We start from the raw sequence: 27,682 nt of genomic DNA, 5'->3' as shown, positions 1-27,682 counted from the left end.
GCTGCTGGAGGGAGTAACAGGAGCCGGTTGAGTAAAACAGTCATAGAACTAGAGTACAGACCATGACTAAATGCAAAGGAGTAAATTCTAACATCAGAACTAATTGAAGTCAAGAATCACTCCTGTTTAGTTCATTATTTAAGAGTCTGACAGTTATTTGCCAATATCCATTCTCCATTCTTCTTTTTTCAGCAGTAGAATCTATAGAGGTTTTACTAGATATGTTAGTTAGCTTTCCATTACTGTACAATAGGCCTATAATAATCAACTTATAAAGAGAATAAATTCATTTTAACTCACAGTTTTGGAGGTTTTAGTACATGGATGACTGGTGTTGCTGCTTTTGGACCTGTGGTGAGCAGACCATCATAGCAGGAGCGCAGCAGAGGAATCTCATTCACCTGTGACCAGGTATGAAAGAGAGAGAAGAAGAAATGAAGGTCCTATAATCCCCTTTGAAAGCACAACCCCCAATTACCTAAAACCTACCATTGTGCTCCACCTCTTAAAATATCCACCATTTTGCAATAGTGCCATAGTCTGGGAACCAAAATTTTAACACATGGTCCTTTGGATTACTTTGCAGATCCAAACTATATTTCTGCACCATGTCCATCTCATACATGTCTATATCATAATGCGAAATGTATTTACTCCACCCCACTAGTGGTCAAAGACCTAAATGTTCCAGCATTGCTCAAAAGTCTATGTTTAAACTCTCCTCTAAGACTAAAGACAAACACTTAGTTGTGAGTCCTTGTAAAACAACAACAACAACAACAACAAATAAAGTTACCTACTTCTAGGACATAATCCACAGGGCAAACATTTTTAACATTTAACATGACCATCTAATTAATGAATGTGTTTCAAGGTCTCACTTGGATTAGTTGTAGCTGTGTGACTAAAATCTAGCAGTGGGGTATCAGCAGAAGTCACAGATAAAATTTCTACAGAGGGGTCTTAAAGACAGACCTCACTTTCTTGCTTTTCATCCTTCCCACTAACTGAAATACAAAATTGACATGGGAACCTGAGTGTTCATCTTGGTCCATGAAATTGAAGCCATATTTTGAGAATGGCAGGGCATTAAGTAAAATCTCTAACATGTTAAGCTACTGAGCCAATATATTCAAACTCTTCATAACATAAAGAAATGACTGCCTTGATTAGCTCACTATAGTTTTTGGATCTCTTTGTTATTGTGCCATATCCTACCTCATCTATCACTTTATCTCAAGTATCTGACATACACTGCATTCTCATTAGGAACTCCCAAGGGACAGAGTGGTCTCAGACTATATTGAAGATTTCTGTGTATAAAACCAGAGTACAAATAGGCAAGGACCAAGTTGAAATTGTGGTGTGTTGGAATGACCTGAGGGAGGCGGTGCTACACACACTAGTTTATAGCACACTTCAGTTCTTACACCTTCGTTTCATCTCAAACGGTACCATTCTGATTTTCTGAAGGGGAAAACAGCCTCACTATATAAAATAATAAGAACTGAATCCATTTCTGCAGTGATTTTTCTGTCTTTGACAATACAGATTTGGGCTAATGGAACTGAAACATAGATGATGATGATTGAATTATCATTGTTATAACCTTACCTCTAACTAGGGGCGACAAAGCATTCCAGTTAGGCATACGTTTTCCATTTAAGATTTTGATAGGTTCAGTGTACCTCTCAAGACAAAATCATCACTTCATTGGTAACTTAGAATATTGCATTTTCTTATCAAATTTCAAGGAGCACAATCTCAAGTCACTTCTCAATAACTTTCCATATCTCAGTTAATAAAAATAATGCTTACAGAAGATAGCCAGAAGAATATGTATTATTTTAGATCTTGAAAACTTATACATAATGAGATCCAGCCATATGATCAGAAGGAAATTTGCCTCTGTTAAAATTTGAGTAAATCAAATTTTTTGCCACCATAGTATCATAAGCATATATTAAAAGTCATTATTCTTTTAGAAAAACACAGTGAAACTTTCTGGATATTTAATATACACATATTATCAGGAAGACTGTTCTTTATGATATTTAATGCTTCTTCCTCCATAAATCTAAGTGAAAAAAATTGTTTCAGGTCACAATATCAGGAATAGTTGGACATCTTTCAGACAGTGTATATGTATGCATGTTTCTGTATGCTTGTTTCCTTATGGATTCCATGAAGCTTAACAATGGTCTGTAATACCTGTTCACATTATCTATTAAACTTAGAGCCAAGTGTCTGACTCACCACTGAAAAATACATTAAGAGATTATACATACATTCTGCAGCTAACTCAGTTAAACTTTATCTTCTTTTTAGCTTTTTTGATTGATTTATCTTAGTTTTAATGAATGTATTCCTGATTTTCTTCTATTGACATCACTTGCCTCCATTCTTTTTCTGTACTTAAATGTGTATTTACAAATTAACATTTTTATAAGATGTTCTTGTTTAAGAATGTTTTGTACTTTTGTTGCCATTTTTTAAAAACAATTGATTAGACCTCAATCTCTGTTTATTGCATCACTCTGCATCACAGTTCTTGGAAGTGTCTTTCTCAATAAGCTAAAAATGTATTTGATTCTTTCTCTTTTTTCCCTGGCATTTATATTTTTACTTCATATAGTCACATACATGCAATCTTAGCTGGGTATATTAACTTCTTAGACTATAATATTCTTTGGCATTTTTTCTTATCAAGATCCCTTAGGTAACCTGATTTTCATTCCTTTGTAGACAATTAATTTTCTTTACCTGGATACCTATAAGATAATATCTTTAAAAGTCAAAAATATTCTGAGAATATTTATGGTTACAGATCTGCTTTCATTAACTTGGCTCAATGTGCTATTCCATTTTATGAATTCTGTTATTATTTGGATTTTTTGTGTCATTTATTATTGATTATTGCTTCTTTTCTATTTGTCCTTGATTCTTCTTAGGAAAATAAATTATCTGTAATTTCACAAACATTACCCTACTTAAAATTTTCTTCTCTTTATAAATCCCTATGCCCCTTACCTGGTTTATTTTCTTTCCATTGCAATGATCATCATCTTTTTTAGTTTCAGTCCTCATCTTTTCCTCACACACACTCACCCTTGTGATGACCTCTCCCAGTTACATAGCTTAGAATTCTATTTATATGCTAATGAATTCCAAATTTTACCTCCAGTCCAGACTCCTTTCACAAACTTCATACTCACATATCCAACTGCTTCCCAACAATTCCACTTGGATTTCCAACTGACAACTCAAATTTAACATGTCTGAAACAGAGCTGTCTCCCCTGGAATGGGTTCCATCCACAGCCTTCTCTATCTCAGTGTTTGCCAGCTCCCCCTTTCTTTTGCTCAGATCAAAGGACTAAGATTTCTCTCTCATACCTCATGTTTTATCTTTACTGAATCCTGTTGGCTCTACCTTCAAAATATATCTAGAATCTAACCACAATTTTTTACAACTCCAACTCCTCTGCTACCAGTCAGGTTCAGTCACTTCTCACTTAGATTACTACAATGACCTCCTAACTAGTCTTTCTGTTTCTCCCAAAGAAAAGGTGACATGTAACATCAAGATTGGCTCAGTTCTAGGTCAACATTATTCCTGCTTGGACAAGGATATTGTCGTCAATAACTACTCATGAGTTAGGAAACTTCTGGTGGAGTGATAGCTTCATATTATGATCAGAATGGACCATTCCGTAAATGATTGTGCCATTCTAAGAAATCAAAGGAACAAAACTGATATTTCAGTAGTCAGAGAATAAACTCTCCTTTTATTCTAATGACTATAGCCTCTGATTGGGCACTTCACTTTCTCCTGTTTTATTACACAAATGTCTGTTTTTGTTTTTGTTTTTCAAACTACACAGTTGAAATACCCTCATCTTCTTCTAGTTCAGGGTCAATTACTTTAGGTTCTTCTTTGCAAAGAACAAAAAATGGAAAATTTACAAATCATTTATACTTTATTACAGTTTTTTCTGATCACCAATATTTGTTCTGTGTCATATATTTGGAGGGCTATGATTCAAAGTAAGATATTGTCCCAATTATTTGTTAATATTTAGGTGATAAAGACCAGGTGTATTTATTGAGTAATTTTAGAATCTAGGAAGAAATGTTATCTAAATTAATATTTTTTAAAAAAAGTATTTTTAATCTCTGATTTTGAGTAACATATTATTTAATTTCATTATTACATCTGAATATTGTTTTAAGTAAGTTTAGTGTAATACTGAAACATATCTAAGCTATCAAGTACCTGCCTTTTTTATTGAGCCTATGAAAGGATCTGCACTTTCTGTACTTCTCTATAGAGGGTTAATTATTATTGTTAATAATCAATAAATAATTATAGGGTACCTATTTTGCACATTATGGAACCCATGAGGAACATGAGAAGGGTCTGGGTTCTTATGGTAATTAGGCTTCTTTGGAAGAAAGTACTTACATAAGTGAAATAGACTCCAGTATGAGTCACAGAATACCAATTGTGCTTCAGAGAATGTTAGTGCTACAAACTTAGGAAATGCTGTCTCTGCTGAAGTTTTATTGACTATCTGGCATCCAAACCAGTTTCCAGCAGTTGGTGAACACCCAATCTGTCAGTCTTGGTGGGGAATCACACTCCCCTCACAAGCACTTGGATGAAGAAAGGTAGGCTGAGAAAGAGTGAGAACTGATGATGGTTTATATCGTTAGTCCAAACAAATATTTACTGAAATGTACTGATTTGCAGTGATGAGAAGACAAGGTTATTTGAGAATAGCAATAAATTTGAGATGTTTGTGAGAAACTCACTGTGGTAGCTCCTAAATAGTCAAAGATAACAGCTAAAAAGATTCCACCCAGTTCAGAAGTCAAAGAGATGGCCTGCCTCCTGTTACGGTTCCTTGGCAGATAGGACACGGATAAATTATTGAACCTCCTCCAATTAATGTCCCTTTCCTGAACTTTGAGTCTTTAGGGGGTGATGCATGGATATAAAAACAATTGTTCTTCAAAGAGAACTGGGTCATCAATTAATTTCTTCATTTACCCCTTGAATCATTCCTTTTGCACTTAGAATTGAATGCTAATGCTTAATGTCAGTCTACAAGCTCCTGCACAACTTAATCCTTATTCAAAGTAATAATATCAAAAATATACAAAGGACCAGCCACCATTTTAAGGGGTTAGCCCTTATTAATTAATTCAATCATCATACCAACCTAATGATATACAGTATTCACTCCCTTTCACAGGAAGCATGGAGAGGTAAGCTACTTATCTAGGATCACTCAGGCATTGAGAAGAGAATCCACATCTAAACCCAGGTTGACTGGCTCCAGAATCCAGGTTCTTCTCCACTACACTGTACTCTATAGTCACTCTTCCTTGCCAGAAAAGGAAAACAAATTCAGAACTTCTAAATCCCCTTCTAGTTCTAGTACTCTATGACTTTTTGCTTTTTTATAGTTTCTCCAGTTCTATAATTGTAATGGTTTAAGACGTTAATAATAAATGAAAATATAATAATCATCTAATTTAATTTCCTTAAAAATTATCTAGGTTCCTTTTTGTTTTATCTGTTTTTATTCTATGTCATTATTATAAAAATCAGTCTCTGACATACCTATTTACTCAGAGAAACAGCAAAACTAGTGCCTGTGATTGTAGATTCTACTGCTGATGAATTCACATGTAAAGCTGGATAGCCTTTCTTTCTTTCAAAATTTTCCATGACATTTTCTCCAACTCAAAAATATGTATTCAATTTTCTAACAATGTGTTATGGTTTAGACATGAGATGTCCTCAAAAGGCTCATGTGTGAGACAATACAAGAAAGTTCAGAAGTGAAACCATTGGGTTGTGAGAGCCTTAACATAATCAGTGCATGAATATACTCATATGGATTAGCTGGGTATAACTGTAGGCAGGTAGTGTATGACTGGTAGAAGTAGGGCATTGGGGGTATGTTTTGGGATTTATATTTTGCTCTTGGTGAGTGACGTTCTCTTTGGTTTCTGTTTGCCACATTATGAGCTGTTTTCTTCTGCCATATCTTTCCACCATGACTTTCTTCATCACCTCTGAAACTCAGAGCCCTAAATAAACTTTCCCTTCTCTAATTGCTCTTGTCAGGTCTTTTGGACACAGCAACTAAAAAGTTGACTAATCAGAAAGTATTCTAAAATATTTAATCTCTATAAAATATCTGAGTGCCCATCCTTTATATAAGAATCAACATAAAGAAAATAACAGTGATTTAATGTTACATATACCCAGAAGTAGATTATTTTTTCCCCTAAGGTTACATCAAACTGTAGTCTAGTGTGGAGGATGGCCTGGATAAAAATAAATTAATTAAATAAAATTCATTTGTCATATCTGCCTCTCAGATATTGCCTATTTGCTTAAGAATTAACATCTTTGGTTGTTTTTCTTTTAGTTATATTTAACTATTACTTCTCTTCGGTCTAAAAATTTACTGTGAAGTTAAAATTGCCATTAAAGTGCTCATGGTGTTTTTGTTTTTTCAATCTTCATTAAATACACTTCAGATTGTCTAGAAATAGCTCCACTCTTAAACACAACTACAACTAAACAAGCCCACTACAAGTAAAACAAAGGGGTTGTAAACTATTGTTTGTTCTTGGCTCATATATTGAAGAGCATCCCTTATTTAATAGGAACAATTTCAAAGTTCCAAGACCTTCCACATGACAAGGATCAAGACAATAAGACAAGACCGTTAAGTTCTTGTTTCCTACATGTTTCACTGCACTATCTGGAAATGAATCCAAAAGACAAAATTGAAGTTTCAGCTAAATGACAGAACTGAAAGTCCATGATCTGTACCTGGAAAAACAGAAGAGCCCCGGAACTACATTTTTCTTGTCTTCACAATTCTTCCTTCCTTTCAGTCTGTCCTCTCCCATATAAGGGATTTTTCCAGTGTCCTCTGGCTGCCCTGAGTCCTCCCTGTTTTGGGAAAAACATCTCACAATCTAATTCATGCATAGGTTTCAGGGACGCACTGTGTCACCTCACCTTGTGAACTTTGCCATTTAAAAGAGGAGCCTGAAGAGGACAATATCAGCCCCACATTGATAAGTTACCAGTGATGGATCCAAAAATGACCAGGGGGAGTACAAGATGGTTTTTGCACCTTTCAAACCACTGCCTATTTTACCCATTTTTGATATCAAAGCTTAGGCCCATTTGGCCACAAGCAGCTTCCAAAACTAGAAGAAAGATCATTCTTATCAGCTAGGAAAATAATTGGAAAGCAGCCACAGAGAAAAAAAAAATGCATCTATAAAACTGGCCATTCAGACCAGATCATTTCTAAAATTCCTTCAAGTTAAAATTTTTTCATCATTTTCTAATTATCCAACTATTTCATTTTACATCTGAGGATACTGATACCTTGCATCATTTCTGGTAACTTTCACACCCATTCACTTCCAGTCATACAAATCTCATATCCCAAGGAAGCTGCTAATGCACATGACTCCAGGTCTTCATGCATGTGTGACCTATGTCTGAATCACTTTCCTCCCCTATCCTTTCCACTTCTTACCCACTGCATGCCTGCTTATCCTCCCAGAATAAAGTGTCCTGCAAGAAGACTGAACTGTATACTTTCTAATTTATGAAAATCTAATTCTACTAATGAAAATAAGAGAAACTGAAGGGTTTATTTAACTAAATATGGAAAAAAGTAGTTGGACAGGCATTTTAGCTGACCAAGTATAAGAAGACCAAGTAGGAAGAGACAGAAATTCCAGGTAAGCATCAAATTACTATGAAGTTTATAGGGATCCCGTATTTATGGGGAACCATATTCAGCAGATGATAAATAGGAAACGTATGAAGTCATCCTATCACCTCAGGACAGGTTTAGTGCTTTTCCTTGGCACCCCTTGCAAATGTCATAGCATATAGATCTTTTTGTTAAAATGTGTTTTATTTTATACTATTTTTCGAAATCTTTGATGACAAGAACTAAATCTTCTGAGAACACGTAACATAATAAGAGATATCAACACATTTGTGTTAAATTACAAAAGAATCAGTAAGCACATTGCAATTAATTGATGCTGGTTGAAACCAGAATTTAGAATGTCCAAACAAACAGAATCTTACAGTTTCTGAATGTCTTGACTATAGTGAGTGAGAATACGCCTCATCTCTTGCAGCTATGATTTCCCAAGGTAACTGAGATTGGAAAGGCAAAGGATCAAGACAAAGGCACGGAACATGACTTGAAACCAGGAAAATCACAACTTGACTTTCATTGTGTAGGTCAAAGAAAGTAACTAATGAGCTATGAGTCTAGGCAACAAAATAGGATTTCTAAAATTCTATCATGAATAGTAGCACTTTTTATAGAGAAATAACACCAGTACTCCCTAGATGAGGTACACCCTGAGATCCAGTATTGAGAACATATTACCATCTTTACCCTAATTTAGGGAAGAACACACCCAGTAGGTGGGTATATACCTGAATTAAAAGTTTCATTACCCTTCAACCTGTCTTTTGGTATTACAACTTTGGCAACGATGACAAACCCTTTTTTAAACTAAATGTCTATACCAAAGGACAGGCAACTACTTGCAACAATGTCTCTGAGGACATGGAGGTTAATAATCTAGGTGCTTTTCTATTTTCTACAAAGTGTATTAATTTCTTTCTTCTTGTTATTTTAGCCTTTAATTCCCTTACATATCAAGCTTCATTCTCTCTGCGCTCTATCATTCTGGCTTATTTGCCCAGGCTCCCTCTTTCGCCCTCTCTCCAGATTTTGTTTCATCTTTCTGGATCTCCTCCTTGCTATTCTCCTCCTCTCTCATCTCTCTCTTCCACCCTCCCTCCCTCCTTTTTCCTCTTTTTTTTTTTTTTTTTTTCCTTTGTTTCTGGTTGATTGCCAGTTCCTTCAGCATAGTCTCACAGAATGATTAGAGACATATCTGCTCTAAGCACAAATGCAAAGCAAGAGTTTAGCTGAAACTGAAGCAAGATTTTCCAGCCTAGCTGTCCTAGCAATCCACCAGAATAATTAAATTCTTCCAGAAAAATATCTAATACAGAATTCATTTTACTTTACAAAGTAAGCAAATGCTCTGAAACCTTTTTGAGAGAAGATAGTAGAAGAGAGGGAGAATATCTTAAATCAAATATTGTGTATAATATTTGGAGGGGAAACTGTATAGTATCTTAAGAAATTCTATTTTCCATATTTCTGCAGATAATTTTATAATTAAGCTATCATACACATTTAAATGCACTTTAAAAACTACAAAATGCAATTTTGAGAAATTTTCTATATGAAGACACCCCAAATCCAAATTGAAAATTCAAACTTTCAATTGCATTTTGAAATATTCATTTAATTTTTTTTTCTCATTGCCAAACATGGCTTTAAAATTAAGTAACTAAAATCTATGTCATCAAGAGTTTTGTACAAAACTCTTTGCAAGTGTAATATAAACATTTTATTTGAATTACAACAGTAGCATTTTGTATATTTCCAGAAACATACTTTTGTTTCAACAATAAGGAAAAATGGTATCTTAAAAACACCTAAAGCTTTAATACTAATTCATTTATGTATTTAATACTTAATAAAAGTCATATAAATCAACTAGACATTTCCAAAGTGCCATTCATTAATTGTGTGGTATTTCTGCTATTTTGTTAACTTTCTTCTATGAGCTTTTAAAACTGAGTTCTCTGGGAAATTGTGTCCTCTTGTGGTCACTGGCAAAAACAACATGTTTTCTGCAGGAAGAACCAAACCAAACAATGGAGGTAGAACTCAGGCTTCAGGAAAACTCATATGTGAGAAAAGAAAATCCCCTGAAGCAAAGAAAGGTAAAAGGTATGAGTATCTGAAGGGAAATTTAACTAGGGAAACATCAAAATAATTCAATTTATATTTAAATTACTACTCATCAGATGGTTAAAAAGACACACAAATACTTATGAGGTAGAAAAACTATGACCCTGATAAGTCTTATGAGGGACTATACATTTCTTACATTATTTCTTCAGTTATCCCAGCAGTTCTTTGTAGTAAGTTGTGGGAATATATTTCAACAAATTTAGTTGGCAGCCAAGATGGGATAACAATGGACAGGTTGCACTCCCCATAAGATTTTTAAAAAAAGGAAAAAAGTTCAAGACCCCATACATTTTCACACCACACTTATGTCTTTTTATTCAATCTTCAACTTGAGCGTGGAATGTCAGATATTTTAAAAATTAAATCCATTTGAAATTTCCATTTGCTCATTGGATAAGCTCTTAAGCTTCTCAATTTCTTTTTTTTTAATTTTATTTGTGAATTGAACAGTTCAAAATTTATAACTTTAGTTCCTTATACTTGAAGAAATTCAGGAAAGGAAAGGTATGATCAAAGAAATTCAGAAAAGGGTAGAATTCATTAAGTTCACAAATTAAACCATTTCATTAAAAGAAGAAGAGAGCAAGTTCTTATTTAGGGCAAGGTGTTCAAACATCAGTAAGACTACCTGGGTAATCAAAGAAGAATCTCCTTTTACACAGAGTTGTTAAATTCCTTCACTCTTGCAGACACAGACTTTATATTCCACTTTAATCAAATTGTCTCATTTAAGTACCAAGTTGGGCAATCCTAGAAAGTGTTCAAACACCACAAAATCTATAATGTCCAACCTCATCTGAGATCTGCTCAGCTGCTCTTCCAATTTGCGCCCCCTTCTGTAGGAATGCTCCTGGGTTTTGCTTAGGCAATTCAGAGAAACTAGTTCACAGAACTCAAAACCAACAAACAGGTGGCAGGTCATCTAAAGATGGGAATGAAGCAGAGGACCAGATTGGAGTACCCACCTTTTGTACAAGCCCAAACTCCAAAATTTACCAGCTAACTAAAAATTCTATAGTGCATTTCTTTTCCCTATCTGAAAGTATTTATAATTCATTGCTGCTAAGAGAATGCCAGTATATATTCAAATTGTAAGGCTATAGAGACTTATTGCATTTGCTCATATGAGATTTCTAGCTCTATTACTTCTAACAGTATTTTTTTTTTCAATTTTTTAACACAGCACACATTCCTCAGGAAGGACTGCAAACATGCCAAGTTTGCAGTTTGAAAACAAAGCTCGTTTTAAATTATCCAAGTGCAAAAGAAAATTTTTTTGCTTTTAGTTAAAAATTTTCTTCAGGGACCTATTTTAGTAGTAGACAAAATGATTGAGTCCCAATTAATCTAACATTGCCAAAGAAGGTAGTCCTCCACTGACATCCTTCCCGACAGACTAAGTTCAGTCCTCTAAGAAAAACTTCAAGGACTGTTTTTAAAAGCCTGAAATTTGGATTTTAGAATAAAGTAAGCTTTCATATCTTAAACCAAATATTGTGTAAGTTACAATTATTTTTGCATACATGAGATATCCAGAATTATATCTGGCTTGTCAGCGCATTAAAAAAAAAAAAAAAAAAAAAAAAAAAAAAAAAAAAAAGGCCATCCTAGCAAGTGTGGAAAAGACAATTAGATAAAATGTTAGAGCCCACTACATTAACAGAGTGGACCGCCTGCCACTGGCATATTGCAGTTTGCAAAACCAAAGATTATCAAACCCCAGAGGTAATTCACCTGGCAAGCCACTACTTTTGCTTGAAAAGTAATTTTCCAGCCTCATTTAGTAACTCAAAAATTGGTCTCATCCTCCCCTCCTCGCTAGAGTTCAAGAGAAATTTCACTTCAGAACTGAAGACATCAATTGTGACCCTCTGGAAAGCCTCCATGGCCAGGATACTTCTGGTTAGGTCATTCATTTTAAACTCAGAACATTCTGGCATCCGGAGCTTGGCCTCAGCTCTGAGGTCCATGCACAGAAGGCCAGGAGCCATTCACCCCCTGGAAGTTTAGTGCCAGAGAGGTACTGGGCTCCCTTGTTTAAGAACTAGTCTTGGAGATTGATGACTTTGCAAGTCACACTGGCTAGTGACCCCTGGCTGCTGCGCCATCATGGGCTTAGCTTCTCCTCCACCTTGTCCGACCCTTCCTCCTCCCTAAGTCCCCTTGGTCAGGTAAGGTTTCCTTTACACTTTGCCCACACTTTCCTGTTCTGCTTACCCCTGGTCACAAAGGAGAGTACACTCATTCCATCTCTTTATTTATGAGATTCAGAGAAAAAAAATATTTGAGTTTGATATTAAAATGAAAAAAAAAAGATAAAGTGGAAATCTTTAGTTCAAAATGAGAACTTTTGAATACTCTGCAATTCAGACTTTTAAAAGAGGACACTTGGTAGAATGGAGAATTTCTGCCTTGTCTCTGTTTCCAAGAGATAAAATGCCGTAGGCAGAAGATGCAAATACAAGGGTGTACGGGATGACTTTGCTTTAACAAGAAACGCCTTCGTGCTATTGAAATCAAATGGAGGTCAAGTAGAATCTGATTTTCTGACAGGCTGTCATTTTAAAATATGGCAGCGACTCGAGAAGCAGGCCAATTGGCACGCTGTGGTCATTGTTTCTGAATATTTCTGTAAAAATGATGGACAACTCCGGCAGGGTTCCCATCCCTTGGAAACACAGTCCTGTTTACCCCTCGCGGGAGAGATAACTCTTGCCCTCACTTCCCAACAAAGGCTAAGCCCTTCAGCCGGCCCAAGGAGCTCCATACCCGAGGGTTTCCGGACCGAAGCTGCGAGCCTCAGCGGGGCACAGCCACGTGGCCTGTCCGCCCGTTGCCTGGGCTCCCGCCTCCTTCTCGGAACATCCGTGGCCAAGACCCTCGGTCCAACCCAGAAAGGGGCGCTTGCTGAGTTAGCATTTCCCACCAGCGAATTCGGACCAGGAAACCAGTGGGCGGATCTCCGCCTGTGCAGGGTGAAGCACAAAACTTGGCGCCCCCCAAATCTGCCCCTGAACTACTACCTTCGGTCTTTAGTTTGTTTTATAATGTAAAAGATGAACATGAAACGGTTATTTTACCCCAACTCCTTCCAAAAAAGAGGAAGTATAGCTTTGCAAAGATGGGCTTTTCTTCCACAGCTGCTTCTCTTCGCGCTCTTCAACTTTGTTACTTCCAGTTTACCAGAATCTGCATGAACACCTCCTTTGGGGATGATCGATTTAACTTACTAGATAGAAATGCTTAAAGTGCAAACATGCTCAAGTAATTGGAATGTGCTTGGGGCGTTGGGAGCATAACTGCCCACCGGACCTCCTTGGAAGGGGAGCTGGGAGGTGGGCATGCTCAAGAGTGGACAGCCCCGAAAATCCAGGCACTGTCGAATCCCAGCCTCACTATCTGATGAACTGACCTTCCAAGGTCACAAGCGGACCTGATTTGGCGGTAGTGTTGGGATGAAATGGCCAAAGGGTTCTCCACCTTGGGCTGCTGCGCCGGGTAACCGGGCCGCGGCGAAGGCGTGTGCTGCCCTCCTCCAGCTTTGCTTGCTTCCCCAAAGACAAGGCTTCCTTCGTCAGGATTAGGGGTGGGGGGTGGGGGTGAGAATGAACTTCTGCCTCTAACACCTTCAGAGGCGCAGTCCTTTGGGTGCAGAGAAGCTGTACATTGTGTCACTGTAGCGGGAAAAGGAGGGCCCAGATGCTTCTCCGGGAGGGGTAAGAAAGCAGGCCGGGGCACAGATCCACAGCCCCTGCAGCGCAGCCACGTCTTCAGAAACGCCCACGACCATAAGCCCCGGACGCCGCGGTTAAGCCCTGGGGACCCCAGGAGTTTGTCTACCTGACCACTGGGTGGACTCCGCGGTTGGCACTTTCTTGCCACTCCACCCCCTCTCTCCCGCTCCCAGAAGTCCCAAACCGGCCCCAAGGACCTAGAGGGATCCAAGGCGGGATGAGACTTCGCCCACTGCGTAGAAGCTGTTGCCACCGTTGCTGTCACAGCCACTTCGTGTGGGGCTGCTACAGTGGCCGGGACAGTTCCCTCTGGTTGTTTCCCGGTGCTGCGCTAGGGTGCGGGGGCGCTGCCCCAGCTCTACGGCACGGAAGGAAATCGCCCCGCTCCTGGCGGAGAGGGAAGGGGGAGGGCAGCAAGGAGGCGGGCGGAGGGGCTGGCCGCCCGGGCCAGGTCGTTTTTGAATGGTTTGGGAGGACGAATTGTTAGACCCCGAAGAAGGGAGGTAGGAACGGGGGAGGGGGGCTGGAAAGCGGAAACTTTCCTATAAAACTTCGAAAAGTCCCTCCTCCCCACGTCAGACCAATGACACTGCTGCCCCCAAACTTTCCGCCTGCACGGAGGTATAAGAGTCTCCAAGTCTGCAGTTTTCGCCCAACTCCCAGACACCTCGCGGGCTCGCCAGCACCGGCACCGTTTCCCGGAGGCCGAGCCGGTTGTGCGTGCGGCCGTTGGGCGCCTTCTTTTTGGACCTCGGGGCCATCCACACCGTCCCCTCCCCCTCCCGCCTCCCTCCCCGCCTCCCCCGCGCGCCCTCCCCGCGGAGGTCCTCACTGTCCCTCCTCCCGCTCCCACCTCGGCGGGCCGCACCGCCCGGGCCGGCGCCGCGCGCTGGGGAAGCTGGCGGGCTGAGGCGCCCCGCTCCCCTCCTCTTTCCCGGGCTGCCCTTCTGCCCCGGGCCCGCGAGGCCGCACGTCGCAGCCCAAGAGATGATGCAGGACGTGTCCAGTTCGCCAGTCTCGCCGGCCGACGACAGCCTAAGCAACAGCGAGGAGGAGCCGGACCGTCAGCAGCCTCCGAGCGGCAAGCGCGGGGCGCGCAAGCGGCGCAGCAGCCGGCGCAGCGCGGGCGGCGGCGCGGGGCCCGGCGGGGCCGCGGGCGGGGGCGTCGGAGGCGGCGACGAGCCGGGCAGCCCGGCCCAGGGCAAGCGCGGCAAAAAGTCTGCGGGCTGTGGCGGCGGCGCGGGAGGTGGCGGCGGCAGCAGCAGCGGCGGGGGGAGCCCGCAGTCCTACGAGGAGCTGCAGACACAGCGGGTCATGGCCAACGTGCGGGAGCGCCAGCGCACGCAATCGCTGAACGAGGCGTTCGCAGCGCTGCGCAAGATCATCCCCACGCTGCCCTCGGACAAGCTGAGCAAGATTCAGACCCTCAAGCTGGCGGCCAGGTACATCGACTTCCTCTACCAGGTCCTCCAGAGCGACGAGCTGGACTCCAAGATGGCAAGCTGCAGCTATGTGGCCCACGAGCGGCTCAGCTACGCCTTCTCGGTCTGGAGGATGGAGGGGGCCTGGTCCATGTCCGCGTCCCACTAGCAGGCGGAGCCCCCCACCCCCTCGGCAGGGCCGGAGACCTAGGTAAGGACCAGCGCCTATGCGACTCTTTGTCGCTCAGGTGACGGACGGTCGAACCGCCAGGCCGCGGCTCCATGCCCACCTCGCCGCCTTCCCTTTCTCGCACTCTCTTCTCAGCCTTCCCACCTAACTAGACACCGCTATCTCATCCCACCAGTGTCCCCGGCAAGCAATCCAGCCCCGGGTAGCAAGAGAGTCCCCAGGGGGATGCGCTCTTGCGAGAGGTGTGTGTGTGTGCGTGAGTGTGCGTGACAGACAGGAGGGGAGACTGAGAAAGACTCGAGGGTCAAGGGTAAGGGTAAGGACAGTTTTGCCAAGGCCTCCCTTTCTTTTGGCTTTAAATTTTGTTCTTCTTAAAACAAATGCTTCCAAATTCCACCTCCTCCTTTCCGCCCACCCACTTCCTCTTGCCCTCCAGCTGAAATCCTTCCAGGTTGTTCAGCGTAATTTCTCGGTGGTAGTGATAACAGAGCTCACTAGTCTTAGAAAACAGCCACAGAGAACTAAACAATAACCAACTTTCCCCCCTCTCTGGGTTTTTGCAGATGTCATTGTTTCCAGAGAAGGAGAAAATGGACAGTCTAGAGACTCTGGAGCTGGATAACTAAAAATAAATATATATATGCCAAAGATTTTCTTGGAAATTAGAAGAGCAGAACCCAAATTCAAAGAAACAGGGCGTGGGGCGCACTTTTAAAAGAGAAAGCGAGACAGGCCCGTGGACAGTGATCCCAGACGGGCAGCGGCACCATCCTCACACCTCTACATTCTGATAGAAGTCTGAACAGTTGTTTGTGTTTCTTTCTTTTTCTTTTCTTTTTTTTTTTTTTTTTTTGACGAAGAATGTTTTTATTTTTATTTTTTCATGCATGCATTCTCAAGAGGTCGTGCCAATCAGCCACTGAAAGGAAAGGCATCATTATGGACTTTCTCCATTTTAAAATGGTAACAATCAGAGGAATTTTAAGAATACCTTTAGAAATAAAAGTACTAGGATCAAACTGTCCAGCAAAATCATAGTCAGTTAGTTCCTGTTTTTCATTCCTCTGAGGGAAAAAATACTTAAAATACAAAAAACAACATTCTATTTATTTATTGATGACCCATGGTAAAATGCAAATAGATCCGGTGTCTAAATGCATTCATATTTTTATGATTGTTTTGTAAATATCTTTGTATATTATTTTTCTGCAATAAATAAATATGTTTGAAAATTTTAAGAATCTTAGAGTTTGGTCTATATTTTTAAAGCTCAGGATTATGTTGGTGGTAAATACCTGCTTGTTTAACTCCAGAGGCACCCAGGAGGGAGGGGGCACTAATATAAACAAAGCAATGAAAAACTCAAATAAACCAGCTACTGACAGGCACAGGCATGTTATTTAAAAAGACAGCTTTATTATTATTCCAGTTTGGTTTTCAGTGGAGCTTAATAGCATCTCTCCATTTCTTATCAATCCTCCAGCAGCAAAAAATTAACAAATTTGCCCTTTGCTTCTCTTTCTTACAATTTGAAGTAGCAGTTCTAAAACATTCAGATAAGCAGTATGAAATTAGCACTATTTTCTCTTGTTTCTGTATATTTTTGTCATGTCCTCCACTCTTAAAGGTGAGGATTCTTAAAGGTTAATTTCAGTTGAAGAATAATGTGTTATGCAAATTACATACACAAATTAATACAAATGCTTACAGAATAATAAAAGTTACAGGAGACAATTTCATTTATAATTTAATTTTTCTTTCATAAATGACATTCAGTGTCATGTTTGCTAAAAAGAAAATATTTCACTGTTTTTGTTTTCTTTTTGAGAAGTATGCTCCTAATTTACAATAAAGAATATACATGAGTATAATGAATAAATAACCTGAATTTTCAGTATCCTTGGTAATTGTTGGAACAATTACTATTGTAATTACATAGTATTACATTGTATTGTAAATACATAACCTTTCAGTTTCTAGTTCTTTAACAAATATCTTCTATTCAAAATTACATAGAATTTTCCCCTGGCAATACACACATATATACACACACATATAATCTGATGAAGTAATTAAAAACAATAACAAGGACAAATGGTGCTTTCCTGTCATTCTAATTATTTCTGGACCAGGAACATATTGACTTTTATAATTATTATCATTAAAAGTGGTGATTCTTATCTACTTAGTTCTTACCTTTTTACATCCAGTTTACTATGTTCAAGTGTAGTTAGGGAAGCTATCAAACTGGAAAATTATTTGGGTGCCTAATTCAAATGAGTATTTCAGATAAGTATGTATACCTGAACAGATTGTGTTTGCTTAACTCAGGTTGAGGTTATTTTATTGCCTGAATATTTTTATTTCCTTCTTCACACAGCACCACAGAATGCTGACATGACACCATTATGAATTTATTATTGTGAATATTTTAGACTATATTTTATAATAAATTTGTAGCATTTACTTGTATTAAAGGATTAGTGAAGGCTGGGAATTATTATTATTTTATGATTATTAGGATTTCGATAGTCCTTTATCAAATAATGAAAAGGGAATGTGATTATGTGTAGTATATCCATAGGATGTGTGGGTATTTTTGTGATGTGTGCGTGCATGTGTGTGTGTGTGTGTGTGTGTGTGTGTGTGTGTGTGTGTGTGTAGGACAGAAATGTAAAGAGTAACCTAGAAGGATTAGGGAGAACATCAAGATGGCAATTCTTTCTTTTGTGCATATCATCCAGCTACCTCCATTTTCTAAAATGTTCATAGGGGAACCTTCTTGTTCACTAGTTTGGTCTGACTATTTGATATTTCAGATTTCTTGATGTATACCAGAATGGAGCTGACCATCGTTGCTGACAAGGTAAACTCTACCTTACCTCTCGATGTAAATACTAGATGTTTGAAAGAAAGAGCCTTCTATCTGCCTTTTTAAATAGTGCTTTTCTTTTTCCATTTTTTTTTTCAAAAGAGGAATCAGGAGGAAAGCAAATGCCACAAAATCGAAGACAGTATTTTCCTCCAGATTATCAAAGCAATAAATAAATGAAGGAAAGAAAGGTGGTGAACAGTTTCACTTTGAGGAGACCTCATAGTGGAAAACATTAACTTCTCAAATATAATTTTCAGCTTGTAAACTATTTCTGCATTTCTACCCCGTGTACACATTATATAAATGCTCATTTTTAAAGAGTTGTAATAAGCCACCTGTGTTTCTTCCCTTTCACCATTATTTCTTTTCATTTGGTTTCATTCCATTTTATTTGTTAACTACATTTATTTAAAGAACACATCAAGTGAATCGCCTCTTTTTCATCACTTAAGAAACCAACTCTTTAATGTGGCTAGATTCAAGGTCTTTCCCTTCAATCAGAATGCAATCACTAGGGGAAAGTATTGTATAAAAAGGTCCTGGGTGCTTCTTTAAAAATTGAATTAAGATTGCTTCCCTCATTGTGAAGATAATTATTTTTATCTTGTTTCATATTTCATGTGATTGATACCCTTCAGTCATAAGATACTTGTAAATTTTTGTTCCCATATACACATATTTCTTTTTGTGCAAATACACTATAAGCATATGCACAGATAATAATTCATGCACAGTTGCTGATACCCTCCCCAAAGTGCAACCTATAAAATACCATTAAATAGCAGAAATTACATAAGTACTTTTTTCCCCACGTTGGACAGGGACACAAGTTTCTTGCCCCTTCTGTCTTCAGGCTTATATTCATAATGGAGCTTTTTAAGGGACACTTGGCCTCTTGCAAAAAAGTAAAGCATTTTGCACATTCCACGGTTTGGCAAAGTCAGAACTAGTTATTTTCTCTAGACCGGTATCAAGTTCTTCTCAGGCATATGATTTCACTTGAAGTTCTGCCCAGGAATCCTTCAAAGTGAGCGTTTGTCCCGCTCTCATGATGTCAGGCGGTTTTCCCTGCATCTGTAATTTGAAGAAAAACAAACAAACCTGCGGGGAACAAACGCCACGGAAACCCAAACAGAACTCCGTGGGGAGCGAGGGTCTCACCTGCGGCGGGCGCGGAAAAGGGGCACCGGCTCCCCTGCGTGGGTGGCGGCCCGGCCCGCACAGTGGAGAGAGTGACAATGTCGGTACCCTCCTTGGATGTTGTGGACGGGCCCGGCCGGGCCTCTGGCCACTGCTTAAAGGCGGTGGCGCCAAATGTCAGCGGTAGCAGAGGGAGCAGCAGCAATGGATTCAGGCAAAGGCCCAACCTCAAATTTCCAGAGACAGGCCCGCATTAGCGACAAACAGGGGTCGAAAAGGGGATCCCCAGGGGCCACTTTTCCAGAATTTTCTGCTTATGTGTCATAAAGAGTGCCCCACCCCCAGCACCAGCGAAAGTGGAAAGGAAGTGCACTGGCAAAATGGAAAGAGAAATCGGCTTCTACGTGATTTCTCAAAGCCGGCCCCTCTACTGTTTCTCAGACACCTCCCAACTGCGCTTTGAAAATTGAACACCGGAAAATGTAAGCAGAAGCATTATTAATTTTATTTACTGAACAGCAAAAGGTACACTTAGTAATCAGGGAATGGGCTACATTTTCTATTCGCTTTTGTTTCAAGGCCCCAGGACGGAGCCCACTTAATGTTCTCAGCAAATCAAAGCACGTGTCCTTTTGAAGAAGGTGTGTAATTGGAGTTTAAGGCATGTATGGAATTCCCAGATGTCTATAAAGTAAGAAGGAGCATGTGGGCAGGTCACTGGAAGGTGGGGCAGGTTAAAATCACTGGCACGAACGTTTCCATTTTATATTCTCCTCCTTTATAAAGGCGGAGATAAGCGTTGGGGAAAGTTTGGGATGGGATCATAATAAATATCCATTTTCTTGTATCAGTCATAATAACCATGGTAAAAAGCACATGGTCAAAAAACCTCAAAGAAAACACTCAATTATAGCCGGGATTTCGTGGGCGCCCTGCAATGAGATCGTTTGGGGTTTGCTGCAGTGAGGGCCTTCGACGGGATTTTTTCTTGTTTACGTGGACTATTTTCTTTTCCTTCTATTCGCTCCCCCAACCCAAATTTCTGGATGTGTCGTGGGATTTCTACGTGAGATTTAGGCTGAAGCCAGAGGAACAAAACTCCAGATTAGGAAAAGAAAAAACAATTCTGAGAGCATTCATTCCAGAGGCAGTCTTCTTGGGGGAGGGGAGATTGCGCGCGAGTGAAATTAAATTTCTGTAAAACATGCAGTTTAAACATCTCCCAAATAGAGGGAAAGCTCTATGAAAAGACAACCATCAAAGTCAGCAGCTCGCCTTACTTTCTTTGAGGAATGTATGGACTTGTAAGAGACTGCGGAACCCGATGTGAGTTTGAATATTGTTTATGAGGCGGCTTTTGTTTTGGTTTGGTTTTCGGTCTGGAGAGAGTAGAGAAATACGAATGTTTTCCTTGGGTTCAAGATGTGCCCTCATTTACGTGCCCAGTCGAGCAAAAGGCGGTAAAGAAACTGGCCCTAACTAAAGGTGGCACTGCGAGGGGGTGAGGTTGGGAGTTTGGACTGGGGGCCAGAGCGAGGGGCACTGGGACAAAGAGCGCCACAGACGCAACCACTGAGGCAGGCAGGAGGGGAAAGGGACGCGCCGGGGACGCGAGTGTGACAAGTGAAAAGTTAAGCAGGTACCTGAAGTTTATCTTGCCCAGATGTTAGGGCTTTTATGAAATGTCACGTGAAGAGAACAGATGTACAACTTGCAAATGGGGCCACGCCTGTAAATAGAAGGAAGGCAAATGCTTGGAGGGAAATCCAGGCATAAATCATCAACCTTGCTTTTCTAGATATCCATTTTCTCCTTTAAATATTTGCTTCCGGAAAGTGAGGGAACATATTAAGCTAAGTGGTCTTCCAGGAGAAATCACCAATCCACTCCTGCTCAGTCAATACAAGTATCCACTAGGTTCTTTGGGTGCGGAGGTTTGGGGCGTGGAGCATGCTCTGCCCCTGCCCCCCTGTTTTCCTTCTTCACTTCCCCATCCCCCACGTTTCTTTCTGGGCTCCTTGAAGACGTTTGATCCTGAGAAACGTATCGGATCTCGGTTTGGAAAAGCTGAAACTAATCAATTGCCTTTTTGAAGGGGTAGAGAGTGATAAGAAGAGCGAAAGAATGCCAGGCCTGACAGACCCCAAACCTCCAAGATACTTAGATGGGCTGAAAGATGAGCGGGTGATCTCCCTCCTGGGGCCCAGAACCAGCGCTCTGGGTATCCCTGAGCCCACGGGAAGGGCTTTCACCAAGATAAGTGGCCGGTTTGATTGAAAAGGATTTTTTAAAATGACTTGTACACACAAGACACTTTTCCCCCCTCCATGCGTGAAGGAAGCTCAGCTTGTAAACAAAATTAAAATGAATTAGCAGTTGCCTAAATTGAAAAAGAGTTCAATTCCTTCTCCTGTATTTAAAGGAGATGTTCATAAAGGTTATTGTGAATGGGGCACAGGCCTGGGTCTCTACACTCAATAAGATTTTTTTTTTTTTATTTGTTAAGGATGGATTAAGACTGTATATTAAATAAACTGTGCTGTGGCTCTTCTTTTATATGCAACATTATTCGTACATCTCTATTAAATTGACATTGCATCTGGCTTGTCATATGGTCATACACATAACTCTCTAGACAAAATTTGAAAGTCAGGGTATTTTCTTCTACAGTATTAAATCCAATTTTATTGTCCAAGTTTATCCTATTCTTCATAGGGTTTCCTACAGGTGTGGTCAGAAATTGGAATACATTCAGAGTGATCACCTCAGATTAAGGGTTGACAATTTTTTAAAAGCCCAGGACCAGATAAGCAGACAGGTCCTTATCAATATAGCATTTAATCTCAATATTCATCCACCCATACTAACCTTGATTTATTACCTTTGGGTGTGTATCATATTATCTGTTTATAGCCTCCAAAGCATCCTGGACCCAGACCTAGTGGTCAGATCCTGCTCCTCCTCTGGGTTTGTCCGACATTGAAGGTATCATTGGATTGAACCCCAATACCCCAGTGTAAAGCTTTCTTTGGTGACTTTCAGGCCTCCATTTTTTAAACACACAACTAGACTAGTCTTTGCTTTCTTCCTTTCTTTGTTTTTTTCCCTTCTTTCCTTTCTTCCTCACCCCACCAAATAACACCAATCAAGGATTGTGACTGTTGTTGAAAGAGAACTTGAAGCAGAGATCATCTCCCAACTACAAATTTAGCAATGACTTATAACCCTTCTGAGAGGAATGTGGATGCACCCTAATGAAGTCAGTGCTCCATTTCTGAGGGCAGACTCCTACCTTCCAGAACCGTATTCTTTAAAATGTTCTTATAAATCCCCTTTTCACATTATGACAGAAGGAAATTTCTGTTAGCCTGTGGCAACAGTTGCCTCTGGACTCACTCCACCCCTGACTTTTGCTACCCACATCAACACACACCTTTTAAAACCTAACTTTGTAACATATAAAAGAGACCTGGAATGAAGAATCCTTCTTCCTCTTCCATCTCTCCCAGCCGGACTGAGTGAAACTTAAAACACGTCTCATAGATCAGTTTTCCTCCTCTGATGTTAGGTACAGTCCACGACCCGGATTTTCAAATAGCCCAGGCTGGAGTCTGCAATATTTAATCCAGTCAGCTATTAAATGTCCTCCGGTTAAATCAAGAATATAAGAAAGAATCCGTACCAGGATAATGATACCGAGAGCAGTTTGGTGGAAGGAAGGGGGGGACGTTGGGTAGGAGGGGGCCGACAACTCCAAGGATCCTTTGATTTGGAAAATCCTGTTTTTAGAACTCCTGTCAGAGTAATAACAACGCTAAGAAACATGAAAGAACAACTCTTTGTTCCAGGATATGGTTTTAATGAAATACTACTAACACACACACACACACACACACACACACACACACACACACACACACATCTATTAATAACCGCTTCAGAGACTCCGCTTTTCCTTTACCTATTAGGGACTGGGAGGGTTCGTAATGTGATCCTCTCCCTCTCCCCCTTTCCTGCCGCCTTCATCCCCCAATTAAGCCAAAATGGTTGTTCTGATGAGCCCCGGCCGGCACGTAACCGCTAACTGAGGCTGCTTTCCGCATCTCGAGTCCATGCCCCAGCGCCAGCCTTCTCCGTGCAAAGCCAGGCCCACCGGGATTTGGTTGAGAGTGCCTCGCCTTCCTCTTTCCAAGGCAGGCACCCACACCTGGGGAGCTTTCCTGGTCTCGAGCAGGGGGGAATTCTTAAGACCCCAACAAATGTGGCACCAGGCAGATGGCGTGCCTAAAATCTGCCTTCCTAGGCTCCCTACTGACCCTGCCAAGCTCTTTTTGTTGATTTAAACCACCCGGAGGGATTGCAACGAAGATAGCAAACGGGGCTGGGGGTAGGGCTGGGGAGCGAAGAGGTAGGGGGTGGAGATCGTCAGAGAAAAAGCAACAGCAATTGGGAAGGGGGGAGAGCAACCTTTCAGGCAGCAGGGAGGAGGCATTTTAGCAGCCGCATCTGTCATCTGTAGCAGTGGACAGATAAAACCGTCCCTGATCAAAGAGGTTCGTTCATAAATCACCCGTAAGAAATGGATTGTGAGGAGTAAAAGACACGTGTCGAATAATCTCAACCCTGGAGTCTGCTTGCTGCCGCGCTGTTCCCAAAGACCCCTCCCGAGATCAATGCGCGGCGAGTGAGTCTCGCAACTGGGAATGTAAGATATGGGGTCCCTTTCCTGGACCTCTCTGGCCCCCAACCCCGCTGCCCCACGATCTCCTCCTCAGACATCCGCTTGGGCCATCCCTGTTCCGGATTTGAGGATATTTCAATACAGTCGGTTGCCTCGGAGTTGACCAAGGAAACAGCAGGACAAAAGTTGCGTCTTTTCACTTCTGAAACGAGAAAGTTGCTGTCTCAAAATCGAAGACATCCCTTTTCCAGGTCCCGTCTTAGTGTCCTAACCCTCCTAATAATCTTTCCTCTGAGAGTGCTCAGAGATTTGCAAAGTCTATGGTGCAAACAACGCAGCGGGGAGAGTTCGGCGAGAGCTGAAATTGGCTAGGCTGGTGTTCTCTGTTCGGGTTTTCTAAGTTTCGGACTATCGGTGCTTTGTACTTAGTTTTGCCGCCCTCGTGTAATATCTAAGGAGCAATTGCTGTCCTCTATGTTAGGACCAAGTAGAATCTCTTTCCCCGCCTCCCACCTCCCAAACCCCAGACTCTCTCGCACCTGCTTCCTCTGGTTGAAAAAACAGGCGAAGGCGAATGTCCAGTCCGTAGCTAAACGCTCCGGCCAGCTGTTGCGAGGACCTTAGAACCACTTACTGGGCGGGTTTAGAAGCGCGGTGCAGCTATTTCCAAGAAGGCAGTAGACAATGCTAAGAAATAGTTTGTGAATTTTGGGGGTGGGGGAATTTACAGCGACGAATGCCCCTTACCCCTTCCTCTTCCTTCAGTTTTAGCATCCTGCAGATAAGTAGGATTTTGCATATAATAGGTGTTTATGGTTCCAGGAACTGCTCTTTGATCTAGGATTTGAGGGGTGGAGTGTCTAAGCGGTCTCTAGACGCTTGTCTGATTTGAATGCTTTTCAGGATGATTTATGACAAAAGGCTCTTTTCTGACACTTCCAGATGCCACAGCTCTTCTCTTCTAGGAAGGGATGGGGAAACCTGCTTCCAACAGCTATGCGGATGGAAGCCCTTGTGCCTGTATCGTACGCCTGCCAGTCTGTCATCCTAAACTGACAGTGTGCACCAGCCTCCTTCGAGAGCTGCGGATACCATTCCCTATCTTCTAGCTAAAGAGGGGGAAGGGTTCTGCTATATATGATGACAAAGCTACGAGGGAAACCGAGTCACCCGCCTGCAAAGTTAGCTCTTCCTGTAAGTCTATTTTGTGCAGTTAACCACCTGCTCCCCACCCCGTTGGTGGCTTGGCGTTACAGCGATTTGACACATCCCTCTTCACCCCCAATGTGAAGCAGAATAGGAATAAGCTCTCCGTTGGGACACTTGGTGGTTTCAGCCTCCAGCCTCAGCCTCTGGCCGTGGCGGAGTGGATCGAAATCCTGGTTCCCGCGGGGTGGAGGCACAGGCAGCTTTCAGAAGCTGCCGGGGCGTCGGGGAGTGGGGGTGGAGAAGGGGGAGGAGGTGATGTCTTTCCGAAAACTCCCTGCAGGCTCAGGACAGCGAGGCGAGGCCAGGAAAAATAACCCTCCCGACTCAATTACTGCGAGCTCCACCGTGAAGCTGAAAAGCTGAAATGTGCGCCGCGGCAGGGGGGCAGGTCAGACAGGGCGGACGCTAGCGCGATTTTAGGGGACCCCTAGGGCTGACCAAGCTGAGAACGCGCTGAAGGCATTTGTCAACCTGAAGCTAAAGGTGGGCCCAACCCTCAGTAGCCTCCAGCGGATGCTTTTCCCAAAGGAAAGGACGTTTTTCAGCTATTTCTTCTTCGAAATGTAATAGATTGGTGTGGGTGGCGGGGGTGTTTTCTTTCTTTCTCAGAGTGAAGGCAAATTAAGGAAAGAATGAGCCTGGCAGGCTAGGAGACCAGTGGTTAAGAGGATTGAGACCAGGGCACTGCTAGTAAATGTCTGCTTACAGAGGAAGGTTCAACCCTCAGTGATATTTTGGTTATTTGCTTAGAATCCTTTTAGGTGTGAATCTGTAATATTTGGGGAACGGTATCTGACTATCTGTTTTTGGGGGGATATGTCTAGCACTTTACTCCTTCTTTCAGGTTAGTAACTTGAAGGTCAATGATTTGCATTCTTAATTGGAAAAAGAAAGGCCAGTTTCCTGAGTGACAGAGAATGCTTTAATTCTCTGAATAAACTTACTTTCCAATGCACAAGCTTTTCTCATTCTTTATAACATTGCATTACAAAACACAGAACGAGATCAGAGTTTATTGGTTTATGTAGAACCGATCCTGATTTGATAAGCTCAATCATATGACAAAAAGGCATACGATTTTTCCCTGCCCTCCCTCAAAGGGCAGCCTGAGAGTTTTTGAAAGTCACTGCCTTTTTTTCTAGAGTTTGATCACTACATCAAAAGACTCAGGTCACCTCTTGTCTTTTCTGTATGTATATATTCAAGAGCATAAAAATAATAAATAAAAAAACTTTCCCAACTTCAGACCTATCAAATGTTTAACAGCTGAAGGATATTCATCTTTAGGAGGCAGGCCAAAATGTCAATAAAAGTTTAATTATTTCTGAAACATATGGGAGCACTTACAAGACCCAAAATGTGATACTAAGTATTGATATTGAGAGGAAACCTTACAATATACTTTCACATTTGCTGATCAAGACCTTCTACCCCCAAAAGGTTCCACAAGCCACAGAAATTTTTATTCTTCCTGACAGTTTCTAAAATTAGTATGAAAGACAGATTGGTGGCCAAAGGGGGTCACCTGAATTCTTTGTAAAAAGAAATCAGTGTTGAACTCATATGTGTTTGTTTTCTGTGGAAAACTGTACTATCTATGATAGCAAATATTATTTCAGTATGAAATGGGGTGTGTACATCGGTGTGGTCATTTTTGTTAGTAGCTAACATAAATTGCCTTCTGTAATGTTTCATCCAAATATTCTTCCCAGCCTATAATTTTGCCAGGCTGTGAGATGTAAAGCCATTGGAAAGTGATACTGGTGGTGTTATTTCTATAGTTGGCTGTGATGAGCAAGACTGATGATGTGGGACTTGGAATAACCTCCAAAATATAAGTAGAATCTTTTGATAGCTACTTCTTCCACTATAAGCTGCAGTTTCTCTTCCAGGTATAGTTTACAGAGGACTATTGATTTTTTAAACTTGGCATTCAAACTTCAACTGTTGAACTACAGTTAGCCTTCCAGTCAGCTGCTGTTTGGGGCCCATTTCTTTGATAATCCTGCAGAGTTGGGCTGATATTTTTGTCATAAAGATTTCCCCTGTAGTTCTCTTCACAATGCCTTCAGAAGTTGCTTTGAGTACCTGGTTATCTTCCTTCCAATTTGAGCAGTTACCAGTGCCAGCACTGACCTGTTGGTGACTTACATACATTTGATTGGTTATCAATAGGCCCTCCACCACTGAAATAGTCTCTATTTCTCTCAGTGTTCAGATTCTTTTAATTCAACCATTTACTTAATAAGAAGGACCCAGGCTCAACGTGTTTGAGACAAGGCGACGTGTCTTGGTTCAGGGCTTGTTTCTCTCCTTGGAGGCATGTTTCTCAGATTTTAAGCAGGATGGTAAACTCCTGAATTGGCCTAGGTACCAGAACTACTCAAACAAGTATTCCCAAAGGCTCACCCTGTTTCTCTTTTATTACAAAGTTTTGTGCAACAAAACAGATAACAAGGTCCTTACTGACTTTTAATAAATGAAACTAGACACTAATCCATGAATCTATTTAACACCTGGTAAAT

The 27,682-nt window shown here is 41.2% G+C and overlaps 2 protein-coding genes across 2 annotated transcripts; one reads left to right on the top strand and one right to left on the bottom strand.

Moving 5' to 3' along the window:
• Positions 1 to 368: 368 nt before the first annotated feature.
• LOC306667647 (uncharacterized protein) lies at positions 369 to 14,402 on the bottom strand (the record flags this gene model as incomplete). The annotated part of the gene is made up of 3 exons (XM_079150385.1): positions 369 to 401; positions 13,320 to 13,972; positions 14,223 to 14,402. 3 exons carry the CDS (start codon positions 14,400 to 14,402, stop codon positions 398 to 400), a joined length of 837 nt encoding a protein of 278 aa, XP_079006511.1. The 3' UTR covers positions 369 to 397.
• Positions 14,403 to 14,495: 93 nt separating this feature from the next.
• Positions 14,496 to 16,099, top strand: TWIST1 (twist family bHLH transcription factor 1). Its single transcript, XM_079152444.1, has 2 exons — positions 14,496 to 15,273; positions 15,816 to 16,099. The coding sequence occupies exon 1, from the start codon at positions 14,629 to 14,631 to the stop codon at positions 15,229 to 15,231; it is 603 nt and encodes a 200-aa protein (XP_079008570.1). The 5' UTR covers positions 14,496 to 14,628; the 3' UTR covers positions 15,232 to 15,273; positions 15,816 to 16,099.
• Positions 16,100 to 27,682: the final 11,583 nt, after the last annotated feature.

This window comes from Sciurus vulgaris (genome assembly GCF_902686455.1).
Source record: "Sciurus vulgaris genome assembly, chromosome: 8".
In the NCBI taxonomy this organism is placed as follows: domain Eukaryota; kingdom Metazoa; phylum Chordata; class Mammalia; order Rodentia; family Sciuridae; genus Sciurus; species Sciurus vulgaris.
The sequence above is the reverse complement of the archived record's forward strand: the minus strand, read 5'-3'. Positions and strand labels throughout refer to the sequence as shown.